The sequence below is a fragment of the Puma concolor genome, chromosome A1, assembly GCF_028749965.1.
Source record: "Puma concolor isolate L17-30 chromosome A1, mPumCon1.1.hap2, whole genome shotgun sequence".
Lineage (NCBI taxonomy): Eukaryota > Metazoa > Chordata > Mammalia > Carnivora > Felidae > Puma > Puma concolor.
Genome location: NC_141667.1, coordinates 33,301,206 through 33,319,015, shown reverse-complemented (window position 1 = coordinate 33,319,015; position 17,810 = coordinate 33,301,206). Strand labels below are relative to the sequence as shown.

Sequence of the window (17,810 nt, the reverse complement as noted above, 5' to 3'; positions counted from 1 at the left end):
TTGAAGCTCTTAATGATCAGGAACAGGTTTCCCACAAGAAACCGTCTTCATATAACATAGCTGGTAAGTTTTATAAATAGATGTAGAACAAATGATGAATAATGCTGGTTTTTCTTCCTTGGTTCTCTTTTTTTTTCTTTAATTTTTTTTTTAATGTTTATTTATTTTTGAGAGAGAGAAAGAGAGAGAGTACAAGCAGGAGAAGGGCAGAGAGAGAGAGAGAGAGAGAGAGAGAGAGAGAGAATCCCAAGCAGGATGCAGACTGTGAGCTGTCAGCACAAGAGTCTGACGCGGGGCTCGAACACACAAACTGCAAGATCATGACCTGAGCCGAAGTCGGACGCTTATCCAACTGAGCCACCTGGCACCCCTTTGGTTGTTCTTTTAATAAGCCAGGCTCAACAAACAAAAGACACTGTCATGGACTGAATTGTATCTCCTTGAATTCATTGATGAAGTCCTACCCTCCTTGCCACCCTCCCCCCAACCTGACTATGTAACTGTATTTGGAGGTAGGGCCTTTAAAGAGATAATTCAGGTTAAACAAGGTCATAAGGGTGGACCCTAATCCAATATGAGTAGTGTCCTTATAAGAAGAGATATCAGGGAAGCATGTGTACAGAGAGGCCATGTGACAGCATAGCAATAAGATGGCCCTCTGCAAGGCAAGGATAAGCCAAGCCTGCCAGCACCTTGATCTTGGACCCCTAGCCCCCAGAACTGTGAGAAAAATGTCTGTTTAAAGCCATGCAGTCTGTGTGGTATTTTGTTATGGCAACCCTAACAAACTAATGCGGACATATAACCCAATTTAAAAATGCACAAAGGATTTGAATAGACATTTCTCTGGAGAAGATCTACAAATGGCCCATAAGTATATGCAAAGATTCTCAACATCATTAATCATTAGGAATATGCAAATCAAAACTGGGAGGTACCGCTTCAATCCAAACCCTTGTACATTGGTGGTGGGAATGTAAAATGGTACAGCTACTTGGGAAACAGTTTGGCAGTTCCTCAAAAAATTAAACATACAGTTAACATATGACCCAGCAATGTTATTCCCAGGTATATAGAGAATTGAAAACATATGTTCACATAAAACCTTGTATACAGATGCTGCTATCAGTAATACAGAAATATTATTCAGCCAGAAAAAGGAAATGAAGTACTGATTCATGCTACAACATGGATGGACCTTGAAAATATTACGCTAAGTGAAAAAAGCCTGATAGTAAAGGCCGTATATTGTATGATTCCATTTATGTCCAGAATCGGAGAATCCGTGGAAATACAGCCAGGTGCTAAGGAAAGAGGCGAATGGGGAGTAACTGTAGATGGGTTTCTTTTTGGGATGATATATATGTTCTGGAATCAGCAGTGATGGTTGCATTCTGTGAACATAATAAAATATGGGGCAAGCTTCATAATCTGTGAATCGTATTTGAATTAAAAAAGAATAAGCTAGAATCAGTATTCTGGGTTGTGAACCTGAAGCGAAGAATGAGTGAGATTATGCTCTAAATATTATTAGTAATGCTAACTTGTGAATGAGGCTTTTGTTTTTCCTCCCTAAACACAGGTGATATATAAACATATATATATATAGTAATAAATATATTTCATTTGTATACAAATCTGGGGGTTGTCTCATTGTCCACATACATGGGAGAAAAATGAAAGCCTCTTTCACAGGTAAAATATTTCTGAAATCATTGTTTTCTTAGTTGTGGTTAGCATGGTGAAATAGAACATCTCAGGCTTGAGCCAGATCCTCCTTTTCTAAGCTATTCTGACCTCAGCTGAGAATCACTGTGCCTTCAGGTCTGTGAAGATGACAGTCCTATTTTTCTGACATCATCCAAAAATATTTTTTTAACTTGCAAATAGCAAATCACAACCACACTCCTGGGTATTACTTCCACTCCAAGGGCACCACGAGAATCACCGGGGAGTTTTCTTTCAGAAATGTACACACACCCCAGACCTACTAAATCAGAAACCATTCTCATGAACTCTCCAGATGTTCTGATGCATGATAAAGTTTGAGAAGCCCTGATTCAGAGAATTTACAAGTAGGAAGGGCCATAAGCTTAATTTTTTTGTAATAAATATGTGGGTTCTTCACACGCAGCAAGTTAGGCATAAGACTGTCTCTGCCACACTCTCCACCACAAACTCTCCATAGACAAATGTGACTTTGAGTACACCGTACACCCAGATCTTAGTTTCTAAGGATCATTCTCCAGTAAGTGGATCCAAGGCTTTGCACTGTTGCAACTTTTTTTCTAAATTTGACATTACTTCAAATAAAACAATTTATTCCAATTTAAAAGGATATAGACGATGACCCAAAACAAACAATTTCCAAAACTGATGATATGGAACTCAGACTGAGTGTATTTATTTATTATAATCTCCAAAATAATTTCAGTTGGTACAACCGCTTCTCAAAACCACATCACTATCAGGCTCAGAATTTAGTTATAACCAAGCGATTCACAAAAACACTTTTAAGCAACAAAACATGCTTAGCATTTCCTTGAGAAAGGTCCTTCAAATGTGTACAGCATCACTGGGTAATTCACAAAACCACTAGAAGGGCACCCTCATGTGTCCAACTTCTGTACCCCTTATGTTGTTGAACTCACAAAATTTGTGATCCTTCCACATCTCAAAATAAAGGCCTTCATGGTACAATCTGCCTTCCTCTTAAATTTTAAAGGATATTCTAGATCATTCCTTAGGAAAGTAAAACTATGAACACTTTAAGAGGGAAACAAGTTGCTTGGACTTCTTTTATATTATACACTTCAATTATGGGTTATTTAGTGAGACTTTACAATTTTTATATTTTAAAAAGTATCAGAGGGGACAAAAATAGAAAATATTTACCAGCAGGTTAGCCTCTCCTGAAATCACCATTTTCTGGATAAATACATGTAGCATCACTAAAAATTTTCACCATGTATTATTATACATAGCTTGGAAAGAACTAACATTTTGGGCTAATATTCATGTCTTAAAATAGCATTTTGCTTGATTCCTTTTATAATCCTAAACTCTTTCTTTTAAAAATTTGTATCTTTTTTAAATAGCTCTGAGTCTCACTGTGATTTTCAACACCTTGGCCTGAACTTGTTTATGAAAAAAAATACATAACTTCTGCAACTTGAGCTGGTTATACTGGGGAGAGAGGAATTACCATAATTTCATTATACCTTGTATTAACAATAAACCTTCTCACAGAGAAGAAAATACTTTAAATACCTTAAATCATATTTACAACAATAAAATTCACATTTCATGCTTTAGTGAAACACTTAAGTCATAAGATAGTCCTCATAGTTTATTGGAATAGAGCCCTTCTGTACCTGGCCTTCTGCTGTACGCCGGGTATAAAGCTCTGGGTGTTATGAAAATAGCAAAACTTATGCCATCCTCCTATCAAGTAGAAAAACTGAGGGTAGATCTTGCCAGCCATCAAGTGGTGATAGAAATCCTGTGTCCTAGTGAAGTGACAACCAATGTGCTTCAGACATCGGGTCCTGTAGGAATCACCTTGATTGCTTGAAAAGTGCTAAAAAGCCCAAATGTTCTTTAATGTGAGTTGAAGGGCCCGAACAGCCCTTCTGAGCACAGCTAAACACTTCATTTATGTGTCTATTGCACAGGATTTTTATGTTCTTCCAGAACTAGTGCTGTGTTTCTGTAGCTACTATATACATTTTTCTGATAAGTTCAGCGTTTCATTGGGAAATGTGACTTGCAGAGAGTTCCCCTTTGGGGCAGGGCCAGACCTGCTACTCCCACTGACCTCGTCCACCAGTAAAACACTCTCTGAATCCTGCCCCTGGGAGGAGTCCGAAGTCTCCGATATTCGCAAAGTCCTCAGTGAGGTGGTGTCTGTTTGGGCCAGGCCCATTCCGGGTACACCCGGAAGCAGATTCCTGCCTCCGAGACCGTTTTCACTGAGGTCGGGCATGTAAAGGAGGGTCTGAGATGTGCTGCTGATCTCCTTCAGCTCTCGCGAGAGGAAGGAGCGAGAGTGAGCAGACATGGCGGAAGATGTCCTTCTGCTGTCTGAGCAGTGCTGTCCGGAACGGTCTCTGCGGGACCCGCCGATGCGGCAGAAGAGGCATTTAATCTTCTCGATTGCTTTGCTGAGCACGGTCTTCCGCAGAAGGATATATATCCAGGGGTCCAGGATGGGGTTCACAGCAGCAATTCGGATGGCCTGCAAATCTGGGTTTTTGCTGATTTCTGGCACCAAACGTGGCTGATATAACTGGTTGATGAACACCCGTACCTGCATAAAAGAGACGCCCACGTTTAGATTTCACCATTAATCAACTAGGGAAATATTTACCCGCAATGTCTAACCTAGTAACATTAGCTAGCTGCCTTATTTTCTGTTAATAACTGCCAAGAAAGAGCAACTTACATGATAAGCCTCAGGAAAACCAGCGATTGTGCAATTACGTTTGTTTTGAGTTAGTGTAACTTCAAAATTTTTGTAACTATCCTATGAATATCTTCCTTAGATAAAAGATGGTATACAAAAATGCAATGTATGTACAGGCGACAGAAGCATAAAGTTTCTTTGGGAAACATTTTATTAACTTCATTTTTGTGAGTGCTTTTGAGTTTTTGTGATTCTAATGAGGTATCTTTTTCCCTCCAGATAGCCACTGATTTCCCTTATTCCAGTTGCTTTTTTTTAATATATTTAAATGAAATTCATTTTTTAAGTCAACTAACCGATCATCACAGAAAAGCCCAGAGATCCCTTTAATTATAGAGTCCAGTAAGAATATACTGGGAACTTTTAAACCAATGTCTGAATCTCCTGTCATCCAGAATGACCAGTGTGAATAGTTTCTATTTTTTCTATAGAGTCGGTTCCCCAGTTATAAGAATCATCTAGTGTTAATGACTCTTCCTTCAAAAACCTCTTCCAATCTTTGCCCTTTCACTGCATTCCTCACCTGGATTATTGCATCAGCTGCCACAGTAGCTTTCCCACCTGTAGTTTCTGTCCTCTCCAATCCAGCCTCCAAAGTGCCACGAGAGGATTGCTTCTAGAAAGTAGATCTGATTGTGCTGCTCAATCCCTAAACATTCAGTGGCCCCTTACTGCTTGCAAACTGTAGTTTGGCTCAATGACTGCCACTTGGTGAATCCATCCTGAAACTCCAGTCAGAATCAATCCCTCCTTTGTGTCTATAGAGCATTAGAGCCAGTAAAGAGCCAAGTGCTGAAAGCGCACTCTGCACAGACCAGTGGGGAAGACAATTCATTCTACTGCTCTTTGAGCTCTTTGAGGCAAAGGGCACATCTGCCAGCCCACCATGGGATGGGCAGGCATAAATGAAGTAAACAGGAGGAGACCCTAACAACCTGTTTGCTATTTTGGGGGTCTTATTTTTGGCGGTTCAAAAATTTTGCTCTTCCTATAATTACTTTCATTCTTTCATGCATTTAATCATTTAATAGTAAGTACTTACTGTGTATTAGGCATTGTGATAAGTCTGGCCACAAAAAGCTGCATTTAGAATACCACAAATTTTTTTAATGTTTTTATTTTATTTTTGAGAGAGAGACAGAGACAGAGACAGAATCGGAAGCAGGCTCCAAGCTCTGAGCTGTCAGCACAGATCACGATGTGGGGCTCGAACCCACAAACCACAAGATCATGACCTGAGCTGAAGTCGGAGGCTTAACTGACTGAGCCACGCAGGCACCACTGAATACCACAAACTTCTTGAAGGCAGAGAGTAATCTACAGCACAGAACATAGGAAGGAAGATCAACTCTGACTGCAGGGTGATTAAATGAAATGGGAGAGGTATATATGGGGGCACAACTAATCCAGATCTGGAGGGGAGGGCGTCAGTGGATGCCTCCTGCAGAGGAGGAATCTTGCAGGGAGTTTTTGATGGGTGAGTGGGAATTTGCTAAATTTAGAAGGAAGGACATAACATTTCAAATAGAGGTCATTCCCTGTGTAAAGTCATTGTAAGTGATTTCTGGGAATTTCAAATGATTCAATGAAGAGAGTATGAATTTATGCAAACTTAAGGAAGACTATATTTTATTCCTTAGAGGAGAAAGCACTTGCTAAATGTACACTCTTATATTTATTCTTGGAGTATTACTGTTATTATTGTCTAAATCTTCTAATTCCACTAGGAGATGTGTTTTTGTTTTTTCTTTTTGAGAGACAGAATAGGGCAGGGGCAGAGGGAGATGAAGAGAGAGAATCTTAAGCAGGCTCCATACCCGCAGAGCCCAACTTGGGGCTGAGTCTCAGGACAGTGAGACCATGACCTGAGCCGAAATCAAGAGTTGGACGCTCAACGGACTGAGCCACTCAGACACCCCTCCAATAGGATCTTGTATGTAAAAAACTCACCTCATATAAAAAGGGGCTTTAAAAGTGATCTCTGTCTTGGGGTGCCTGGGTGGTTCAGTCGGTTAATCATCAACTCTTGGTTTCAGCTCAGGTCAAGATCTTAGGGTTCATGAGTTGGAACTCTGCATCAGGCTCTGCAATGACAGCACGGAGCCTGCTTGGGATTCTCTCTCTCTGCCCCTCCCCTGCTTGTGCTCCTGTTCTCTCAAAATAAATAAATAAACTTAAAAAAAGGTACATGATCTCTATCTTTAGTAATTACTTAATAATTATTACTTGCCTTTAGTAATTATTTTCATAAGGGAGAAGTAAGAGGAAAGTCTCAGCCAAGGAGGATGCACACAAACCATAAAAAGGAGAAAGAACCCACAAAAGCAGAGCTGGAGCCATTTAGGGGCAAATATCTCTAACTTTAACAAGACTCGAGGATACTGCTACTTTATTATGCAGTATAATAATTAATATTCATGGTCTATGAATCACCATGAAAGAAGGGATAGTTTAGAAAGATTTATAACAATTTGGATAAAATAAGTTTAAAATGTTTAAGGAAATAAGTGCATTAATCTGTAAAACTCAATTCATGAGAAACTTATCTCTAGATGAGCCTAGATTAGTGAGATGTAGCTGTATTTCTATTTCTTCCTTAGCTGGAAATCAGACTGTGATCTATACAGGTCTATAGTCCCTTGTTAAGAAATTATTGGTTTTCAGTTGCTGTTCCTTTGTTGTTATTCATTTGTTTTGTTTTCTTTTTGATTACAAAACCTGACCTAAACTTATTTCGGCAGTAAAACTGGAACCGAACTAGACTGTGAGGCTATTTATAGTTTGTTTATTCTACTTAGTATAAGTATTCCTGGGTTTTGCTTTGGAGGTATTGTCCCAATTTTGATGGGAATATTACATATGATTAATATGTAATATTACCTATTACTAAAATTCTAAAAGCCAAGAAATTCTGAATTCTAAAACACATCTGGCCCTAAATGTTTTGAATCAGGTTATTGTCCTGTAAATCTCACAGAATAAAATAAAATGGTCAAATGGCTCTAACTAGCATGAAATTAATACCTTGATCTCTGGCAGACAGCTAAATAAAAACTGAACTAGAATAAACAGAAGTATATGATGACTTAAAATACCTTTAGAAACTGTGCTTGGATAAATGATATTATCAAGACAAAGCATGATTGATTTTCCATTTTCTAAAAACTAGTGACACAAAGTACTTTGGTTTCTTCTTGCCATAGCTGTATTTGAGCACTGAGAGATGCCCTCAGGTCTACGGGCCTTTTCTCAGATGAAATGTTACTGAGACCTGAAGGTTTTGAGGAACTTATCAAGCCACCTTGTTGGTGGCTCATTCTGGTTTCTGGTGACTTCCATGTCCCTATTTCTGTTCTACCAGGTTGGCTGGCTTTCTGCTTAAGAATTATTTCCTGACAATAGAATCATTGGTAAAACGTATGAGGTCTGTATTTTACTCACATAACATACTATGTTCCTGAGAGTAAAAGAAACATTGGACTAAAATGTGTTAGTATCAGGCCTTCCCTGTGCATAGTCTTTAGAAAAAAAAAACAAAACTGAGACAGGGTCTGTGAGGACTGGAGACTTATAGCCTCTAGGTGGCGGTGTTGCTCCACCTGGAAGTTTTTGGTCCACAGGTTCTCCCTAAGAAGCGGTTTGCTTAGCTATCTCTAAGACCCTCTTTCAGAACAGAATCTTGGTAAAGTCTGGACTTTGCATTTTTGAGATTTTTAACATTGAAATCTCTTGTTGCTGGTTGCCTCTCCCACCTCAAAGGAAACACGGTTAGTACTGAAAGGAGGAACATTTTTGAACAGTTGAAATGGATATAAAAGGAATGAAATTTGTATCTATTTACTGGAATGTGTTAGGACTTAGCATTTTATTTTAAAATTTTTGTGACCTTTCAGAAAAGCTAGACTGTTGTAAAAAAAATTAATGAGATTTCATAATCAAAGGTGATGAGAAGCAAGGAAAGATCACATCACTCTGTGTCTCACTTCCTCCACAGTTTTAAGTGATTTTGATTAGCATCCAAGGGAATGAAGGAAGCCCTATTTTAGAGTTCCATGGAGGGGGGACAGGCTTACAATTAATACAAGCCACTGAGCCTGGTTATTTAATGTCATTTCAGCAAAGGGGAGCTCACAAGATAGCAACAAAGAGGAGAATGAAAAGCAACATTTAAAACTTCAGCTAAAAACATTCTCAAATTATTAAAAAAAAATGAAGACACATTAGTTTTCCTTCATAGCATGTTTGCATTGGAGACTGCCCTGGGGCAGAGAAAAAGACAAAATGAACAAAATCTCCATGTACTCTGTAATGTTTGAAAAAGTTTAGCGATCTCTGCCTCACTTAAAAAAATTTTTTTAAACATTTATTTATTCTTAAGAGACAGAGCATGAGCATGGGAGGGACAGAGAGAGGGGGAGACACAGAATCTGTAGCAGGCTCCAATCTCTGAGCTGTCTGCACAAAACCCCACATGGGGCTCGAGCTCGCAAACCATGAAATCATGACCTGAGCCAAAGTGGGACGCTTAACCGACTGAGCCACCCAGGCGCTCCTGTCTCTGCCTCACTTTAAAGGCTACTTGGTTTGCTCTCCCCATAGCAGGGGAAAGTCCAAATGAATATGGGAATATCCACAGCAGTACTCCAATGTCATGTGGGGTGGGTGGTGAAAGCACTTTTCTGGAATTCCTGTCCTTATATGCTTCAGAAATACACATGTTCAGGCAGTTTTCAGTGTTGGAAGAGTGTGCTGCTGATAAAACAGAATCTTTGTGTCAGGGGAAAAAGCTTAAAAAGTTCATTCAACGCAAACAACATATATACTCTCTTGCAATTTTAAAAGTGAATCAAGGAGCTTAGAATATTGGCATATGTTACAATATTCTAAGCTTCTTGAGAGGATGACTACAAATTAGGATTCGGGAGCATTGGAACAGAACTTGGAGATGATAAATTCAAAAGAAGGTATGATGACAGGAGAGCTGTAAGGGAGGCTGTATGTTGTAGAGGTCCATGCACAAGCTTTGGAATGAAACAAACCTCTCTTCAAATCCTGGCTCTGCTCCTTCTAATTAATGTACAAATTATGATAGTGCTTCATTCAATGCCTAGCACGTAACATAAATATCTGCTGCCCTTGCTTTTTTGGTAACCCATACATGGTATTTCGGCTACTGTGGAATGTGTGAATAATTCCAAAACCACAGCTCAGAGGTAGCTTTGGTGTCAAAAGACATTTACTTCCTATGTGAGAAAAACCTGTTGGCAGGGAATGTCTAATTGAAAAAGAATGTTGAAATTTTGATAAGACCGATTTAGTAATTGACTGTCAAAGTACAAATGTTTTCCAATAAACGACATGGTCCTACAGCTGAATTTGTGTGTGCTATGTGTTCTGTTCCAAGAACATAAAAGGAATTATCTGTGTGTGCTCGGTTATCTAACTGCCCTGTGAAGAATCCAAAATTGACACAGCTGTTACTAGAAATTTTTACCACTTCTTTTTAGTGACCAAAAAAAAAAAAAAATCTTTAAGTAAAGGATAGTGGAAAGAGTTCTTGAGTGTGGTGATGTAAGAGAGTTCTCCCTCCTTCTGGGTCACCATTTACTACAGGCAAATTATTTAATCACTACAGGTCAGTCTCTACATTGAACATTTATTTCTGAAGGTTTTTGTTTTTGTTTTTTTTAACTCTAACTTTCAATATTCTAATAGGAGATTACAGGAATCACTTCATCTCTGGGGAGAAAAAAATCTTGTTAGTAGATGTTCCATAAAACCAAGGCTTGACAGGTCAGCCAAGCATGGTGACAGTCTGTTAGACTGGGACTCCCCCCAGCAAGTTGCAGAAGGATATAAATTCCTCAACTGCAGTTGAGAAAACTGAGGAGCAGAATGAAAATACTGGCCAGCCCTGGGTTCTTCCTAGAGCTTTCAAGACTCAGATGAGATGCTGTACGTGGGAATCCCTTTTATGTGCTACTCTACAGTCTTCAAGTTTCTACCAATTTCATGGTTATGACTAAAACACTGCTTTCAGGAACTGCTAATTTTTTTAGAGAGAGAAAGAGAGAGAGAGAGAGGAGAGAACACTCAAGCAGAGGAGGGGCAGAGAGAGAGTCCATGCTCAGCATGGAGCCCCCACGCAGGGATTGATCCCACGTCCCTGGGTTCATGATCTGGGCAGAAATCAAGAGTCCAAGGCTTAACAGACTGAGTCACCCAGGCACCCCAGGAACTGCCATTTTTAACTTAGCCAAATTTATTTGAAAAACTAATCAAATCCTTCAGGTTCTGCTGTAATGGCACTCAAATTTATGGCATTACTCTTACACCTTTAAATGTGATTTGTACTCATCTGAAATCCCATCAGTTGTTCTGTGACTCTACTTCAGTTTGGTTACAGTAAACAAAAGTATAACTATTTACAGCTTCCTCTGCTATAATAAATCTTCCTTGATCAAATGCTGGTGAAGGCTTTATCAAGACAACTGGTTTATTAGTAAACAGTCAAATAAACACTCACAGGAAGCTATTTTCCTAACCATCTGTTTTACCTGTCCAAGGCAAAAGACGAATCAAATTGGCCATTCTACCCCTAACAGAGATGAATACTTGTTACTTCAGAGTAAGAAGAAAGAAAATGAAAGAAACAAGTAAGCTATTAATGTGCCTCGGCTTGCCTATGCATGGGGGAAAATGCCTTTCCAAAAATCTTACAGTCTAGCTGTTTAGTCCTGCGGCAAAAGATTTGATTTTAATTGTTATCTTAATGTTAGTAACTGCAAAAATTGGGCACCAGATGTTGATACAGCTATAGCATGTAACATGGGACCTTAGAAACCTGTCTTGCTTGCATGTTTCTGAAGAATTCAGTCCCTTTTATTTATTTTAAGCATAGACTCTTTCATTTCTTCAGCTTTTTCTGGGTTTAAAAAAAAAAAACAGAGACTGGTTTTAAATAGAATAGACAAAATGACAGGAACCACCAAATCTTGTCATGTAATGTTCCTTGTCAAATGTACTTACACCTTCTCTATTTGTTGATTATGACTCATTTGAGAAAGTTTCTCAAGTCTAGCCCAGTTTCTTATATCCACGATTAATTCCCTAAGCTTTCTCAATTTCCATTCCAAGCTCTATTTGTGAGACATATGTTTTGGAAAACAAATTAAAATTTACTTTTTCTATGAAACTCAATATCAACTGCCCTCTAAGAGACACTGTAGTTTTTTTTTTTTTTCTTCCCTAGTGTCCAAGAGACAAAATTTGCTTTTCAAGTGACTGTTAACCTCATATACTATGTCAGGCTTTTTGAAATTCCAAGTAAACTATATTTGCTCTATTAGCCTTTCCAAAGCATTTTAAGTGTTTTGAAGGATTTGGTATTCCTCAAGTAGGATTAGCCACCAACTTGATTTGATGTAAGTAAAAAAAGGTGCTTCAATAGTTTCCTTGGAACTGAAGATAGGTCCGACTGCTTCAAACGTCACAGTTCAGAAGCTTTAAACTTAAATTACAATCTCAATATGAGAAACATGAAAATACATGAAAGTTGCGAAAGGAAGCCAAGGAAGATGACAGTTATGGGTAAATTCCCCTTTTAACTCTTTCAGTAACAGCCAAACTGTGGGTGGGTGAGTAGTATAATGACCTCATTGCTTATCATTAATTTACAATTAAACTGAATCTGAAGTTAAGAGGTTAGTAGCCAGAACTAAAGGCTAAAAACTGAAGCTACTGTTAACTCTTTATTACTGTTATTCTTTATTACTCAAAGGCATGTGAGTACATCACTATGTGATTACTTCTTAGTTGAGCCAGTTCCAATTTTCAGAGTAAAATTACTTAGTATCTACTGCACGTTCCTGACTTTATATAATAGAGTGGATAGTAGTTGTTAGTTAAAATGTAGCTCTTTTGCAAACTACAAATATAGCTCCTATAATTTCTTGCCTCTAGCTTCTCAAATAACTTCAAACATTTTGTGCTAAATGGCCCTGTACCATAGGAGTCGGGTCCACCACTTCTGCCCATGAAATGAATGAAGTTTTTAATGCATTTCTAGATGCTCCAAGAAAACAATTCATCTGTGACTATGCAGTCATCAACAGCCCATATCCTTACCTTCATATTTTAAAAGTATGTGCACGTTGCTAAACTTCTAGCTCTAATTCCTCAGCTCCTTAAAGTGGATGTTCTGTACATAACAACCACTCACTTTGTCGTTTACTGTTCTGTAAAACATAAGGCAGAAGCTAAAGAAGGGAGTCCCAGCTGGAGCAGATTTGTTTCTTCCAAATCTCACTGTATTGAGTTGCCATTACAGACAGTAAAATATATTTATGTGGCTCAAGTATGACTTAACTTGGTAAGTTATATTGGGTCCTGGAATGGTTTAAAGGCCCTTCTGGCCAATTATATTTATTTCTGTTTATACAAATTGTCAAGAAGCTACTGTAAGCTGGCTCTCAGCCACATCTAAGTTCCTTCCATTTACACTCACTTTTATCAGAGATATAATATTTTTATATTAAATATCCCTGGACAGTATTAATAAGAGAAAGGAATAATAGCTCATTACATTTATTTTCTCTTGCTCCCAATCAGCATAAGACAGAGAAGTCATTTCTTTTTGAGTTGGTAGTTTAGAATTTCCAGAAATGCAGTGTTTTGAGAGACAAAAGAATTTAGAACCTGTTGCTTTCAGTAGAAACTCTAGATAAAGTAATTTGCGTGTGAACCCAGCAGTTTCTGGTGCACTCCGTTTTAATGACAGGCAAAGTAGAGAACTAGGTACGTTTTCCACCTTTCTGCTTATAACAAAGTTAATCCAAAGGCAATTTTAAGAAGGCGGTGTCCTGAAAGCGAAGTGTGCCAAAACTCAAATGCACACACTGTACGAAGGCCAAAATTAGAAATGTTCTAGGAGTGAGACGTGATGTAATATTATATGAACAGGGTTTGGAGTCAGGTGGGTCTGAGGTTTATCACAAGCTGCAGGGTTTGGGCTTGGCAATAATTAGATGACCATCTCTAAAGCTTCCTTTCTTTAGAATGACACTGTACCTCTCAGGGTTGTTGAGAGTTCAAATTCAGTGATCCATGTACATCAGTCTGAACTTAATAGGCCCCCCCCCCCTGAGAAACCTGGCTTTCCTGGTTCCAAGAAAGAATGAAGGAACCTGACGCTAGGCCATGCCCGGGTAGGAATGGTGACCCACATGCGCAACGAGATGTTCTCCCAGGGCACAGCCTGGGAAGGAGCAGGGAATCGCGCCTGACAGTGTGGTTCTGCTCGATTATTTTAAGCAGGTCAAGCCCTATGTAAAGTGAGGGTGATTAGATTAGACCAAAAGACATCCAGTCTCTCTAGCTCTAAACTTCTACATAATCTACCAAAACAAGCAAGCAAGAAAACCAAAACCAAAAACAAAAACAAAAGCAAAAAACAAATCCGTACAAAAATCAAAGCACCAAACCCGCGCTGCCCCTAAGGAATCGGGGAGAACAAAGAAATCACCACCCCCGAAGTTTCGGGCTTCTGCGGTTCACTGTGGAGGACGGGGCTAAGTCACCCTACAGCGGTTTCCCCTCCACATCTGAAGGAGTGGCAGGTGTTCCCGGAAGGCTCAAGGCCAATGTCAGGCAGCAAGGGGTAGGGGCTGTCCCGGGAGAGAAAGGAAACCAGGCTTTCGGAGAAAGCAACTCGGGGATGTAGGAGAAAATCACCTTCTACATCTCATGAGGGATGCGGCTGAAGAGGAGGTTGGGCCTGGTCTGAGTAGCCGAGGGTCAAGATGCCAGGCTGGAGCTGGAGGACAAGTTCACTGCCGAGGCAGGAGAGGGCAAGGAGGAAGCGTTAGACGGAGGAGGGAGGTGCATGCGAGGAAAGGGCCCAGAAGGGCCCCGTTCCCGGCCACTCACCACGAGAGGGATGGAGCAGATGAGCACCACCAGGGAGGTGGCGATGAGTAAGATGACCATCTGGATCTCGGCACCCGCGATGCGGCGGAAACTCCGGCGGCGGCGAAAGTCGCTGAGGCGCGGCAGGGCGGGGGAGGCGGCGGCCGGGTTGCCCCGGCAGGGGGCCCAGGGCACGGCCAAGGGACCCGCCGCGTGGTGCTGCTCGGTGCCCAGCGAGGTGCGGCGCATGAACTGGCGGTGCATGCGGAGCAGCGCGCCGCACACGAGCACGTTGCAGAGCACCGTGGCGAGAATGAGGAAGGAGCTGAAGCCCGCGTACATGTAGGAGAAGGCGGCGTGCGCCGTTACGTTGGTGGTCCAGTCTATGAAACACCAGGTGTCCGGGTACTGCAGCCGCGAGCTGCCCAGGCCCATGTTGGGCAGCGCGCAGAAGAGCACGTTGGACGCATAGACCGCGACGAGCGTGAGGCCCGCCAGCCGCTTGTCCACGTAGTGGCTGTAGAAGTAGGCGTGGTTGATGGCCAGGTAGCGCTCGATACTCATGGCACAGATGATGCTGAGGCCCGACAGGCCGAAGAAGAGCAGGATGAAGGTGCTGTACTCGCAGAGCGCTTCGCCTCCGGGCCACTGGCCCTTCATGTATGTGGCGATGGTCACCGGGCTTACCAGCAACGTGCCCAGCAGGTCGGTGACGGCCAGTCCGCAAACCAACGTATAAAAGGTCGTCTCCTTCTGCTCCTTGCGCGACTTGCACAGCACCACAATGGCCACCAGGTTGCCCACCACCCCGAAGATGAACATCACCGCCGGGATGGTCACCGGGCTGTTGGGACGGTCGGGGGTAGAGGAGGCGGACGCATTGACCCCAGGGGTGGACATGGTGGTGGTCCGCGGTACACAGCCTTGGCCTTCGAAGCTGGGCCTGGGGATGGTAGGAGAGACAAAGGCGCGGTGAGATGAAATTACCACTTGTCAGACCCGCTCCCAAGAAACAATATGCTGATGAGACAAGACCAACAACTGGATCCCGCCTGCGTCGTGGAGAGTAGCCATTTACCAACTTCGGCTACCGAAATCTCCAGGCTCAGGATACCTCCGGCCAGCAGCCCCCCACTCTGCTGTCATTAATATTTGCTAGTTGATACTTCCATTCTCTCCTCCTCCCTGCCCCCTCCAGCCCAACTCACTCCACTGCCAAGATGAACAAGGCCTATCTCAAGGGAAAAGCGAGTGGTTCGCTCTTATTCCCGACAGATTCTGAGTCAATAAAATCCTCACCGAAAACAAGTTACGGAAGGCAATTTGGAAAGCGCGCTCGCTCCTCCCGGGCTCCGCTCGAGGAGCGCCCGCCCATCGCTCTCCGCCCTCTCCGCCCGGTGCCCTCAAAGCCTCATCTCACCTGTGGTTGCCGCGGCGGTGGCAGCCGCGTAAGCCCCCAGGGTCAACACTCAGATGTCCAGGATAAGCCTCCAACCTGCCCTAAGTCTCGCCCAGCTCAGTGTGGAGCTTGCCAAGTCTTTGCCTTCTCAGAGCCGGGTCTCCGCGGCTGCCAATTTTCCGGAACTGGGGTCGGAATGGCCAGCTTTCAAAGAACTTGGGAGAACCAGAAGGGTAGCGGGATGGGTCAATGAAGTCTGATCTTGGATTTCTTTCTTCCTTTCCTCTTCTGCTTCTTTTTTCCCTCGTTCCTTCAAAGACGGGACCAAACTTTTCGGAGCCCGCAGGTCCCGTCCCCGGGCGGACAGCAGTCAGAAGTGGGGGCCGCGCGCGCAGGTGGCGCGGATCCTCACTCCCGGAATCAGGTCGCCCCCCCTCGGAAGCCCAGGGCAGCACCGGCGGCTATCGGGGCTGGCGGCTGCCACTGAGGCTGCTTCCGGCGCCCTGGGGGCGGCTTGAGGTCCACTCGGCCTGAGGCTCTGACCTGGGACCTTTCATCTTCCTCTTGGCTGCAGGGTTCCGAGCTCCGCTCTCGCCCTTCCAGCCTCTGTACAAACTTTTCTCCAGCTCCAAGTTTCCCCGGCGGAGGCGGGGACACACAGTGCGCGGCCCGGGCGCCCATTGGCCGGACGGGAAGGGGGCGGGGCGTGCCCTCAGTGCTCTGCGCCGAGAGGCGGTGCACCGGCCTGGGGGGGCGGGGTTCCGAGCTGCGCGGGCCCTCGCGCCGGGCCTGGACCCTCTCCTCCCTGCGTTCCCGGCCCCGGCCGGGCTGGGGTCGCAAGGACGTGGCCGCGCGCCTCAGGCTTGTGTGCCGAGTGCCGCCGTCGGCGCGGAGCCTCGGAAGCCCTGGTGTTCTCCCGGGAACCCTCTTAGCCACTCAGAGGGGGCTAACTCTGAAACCAGCATCCCCTCTCCCTAGTTGCCTCCTGCTCCGAGTGGGCTGTTTCTCGCACCTTCCATACGTGTATCGCAACACCTGGGCGTTAGGCAGGCAGGTCAACTGCTCTAGAACTTCACCTTGGAGCGGCCGAGGTGTGTGTGTGCGCGCGCGCGCGTGGCCCCGCGGGACGTAGGGTGGCGAGGCTCGCGTTGTGCGCGCGCGCGCGGCCCCGGGCTCGAAGTCAGGAGCGCGCATCGGACGGGGCGGGTGGTTGGGCCGGCGGGTGCGGGCGGGGGAACGACGAAGAATCTGCCCTTTGAAAGGAATTACAATCCATCCATGAAGGTAGTTGGTTGGCAGTGCCCAGGCTGTGGGCTGCGCCCCGTTGGGCATCCCCAGGCTAAAAAAAAAAAAAAGAGAGAGAGAGAGACCGCAGCCTCTCACGGCGCTGGTGGCGGAGCCTTGCGGCTGTGGAAGGAGGTGACCCGCAGGTACCTCGTGGGAGTGTTAGGGTGGGAGGGGTGTGTAACCGCGGAGATCTTTCTCCTCCTCCGGGGAACTACTCCTCCCAGGAAGAACGGTAGTCTGAGCTTCGTGGCTCGGCCCTGTTATATTCACTTTGGACACTTTGACCACGAATCCTTTGGTCGGCGGGCTGATGGAGGGTGCGACAGGGATTTGAAAGTTATTGGAGTCAAGGAGTTCTCCAGTCATTACCTCCGTGATTTACTCTTGGATCGGCCTAGTCGTTCTACCTTTTTTCTTTAAATTACAGTTGGACTTACTTTGTGGTGGAAGTAGTTTTTTTGTAAACGCATTGTTTAACTTCTTTGTGCTCTGGTTCCTAAAATCGGGACTGAAAACTAAAAAGAAACGATTGCAAAACTCCATGGTGTTTTAACTGCTTCACCTTTTTTTTTTTTAACCATGAAGTAGGATTGTATGGGCCTTTTAAATTCGTAGAAAAATCTGTTTCCAAGTGCGGGATACATGCATTTTAACATATTGCATCTCATCGTAGATTAAGCAAATAACTCGATTCTTTTATATGAGGAGCAGGTATTCATTCATTCCTTAAAATGCGATTTCATGAATAAACCT

The 17,810-nt window shown here is 43.3% G+C and overlaps 1 protein-coding gene across 1 annotated transcript; it reads right to left on the bottom strand.

Moving 5' to 3' along the window:
• Nucleotides 1-2,377: 2,377 nt before the first annotated feature.
• Nucleotides 2,378-16,405, bottom strand: PTGER4 (prostaglandin E receptor 4). Its single transcript, XM_025925105.2, has 3 exons — nt 15,792-16,405; nt 14,393-15,314; nt 2,378-4,309 (listed from the first exon to the last, which is right to left on the bottom strand). Exons 2-3 carry the CDS (start codon nt 15,269-15,271, stop codon nt 3,719-3,721), a joined length of 1,470 nt encoding a protein of 489 aa, XP_025780890.1. The 5' UTR covers nt 15,272-15,314; nt 15,792-16,405; the 3' UTR covers nt 2,378-3,718.
• Nucleotides 16,406-17,810: the final 1,405 nt, after the last annotated feature.

What these genes read in the sequence shown, in the direction of transcription:
- PTGER4 (XM_025925105.2), bottom strand. Translation starts at nt 15,271, where the DNA reads ATGTCCACCCCTGGGGTCAATGCGTCCGCCTCCTCTACCCCCGACCGT. An exon ending in TCTGCTCCATCCCTCTCGTG is followed by an intron (nt 4,310 to 14,392) that starts GTGAGTGGCCGG and finishes TCTTTTATGCAG; the next exon opens with GTACGGGTGTTCATCAACCA.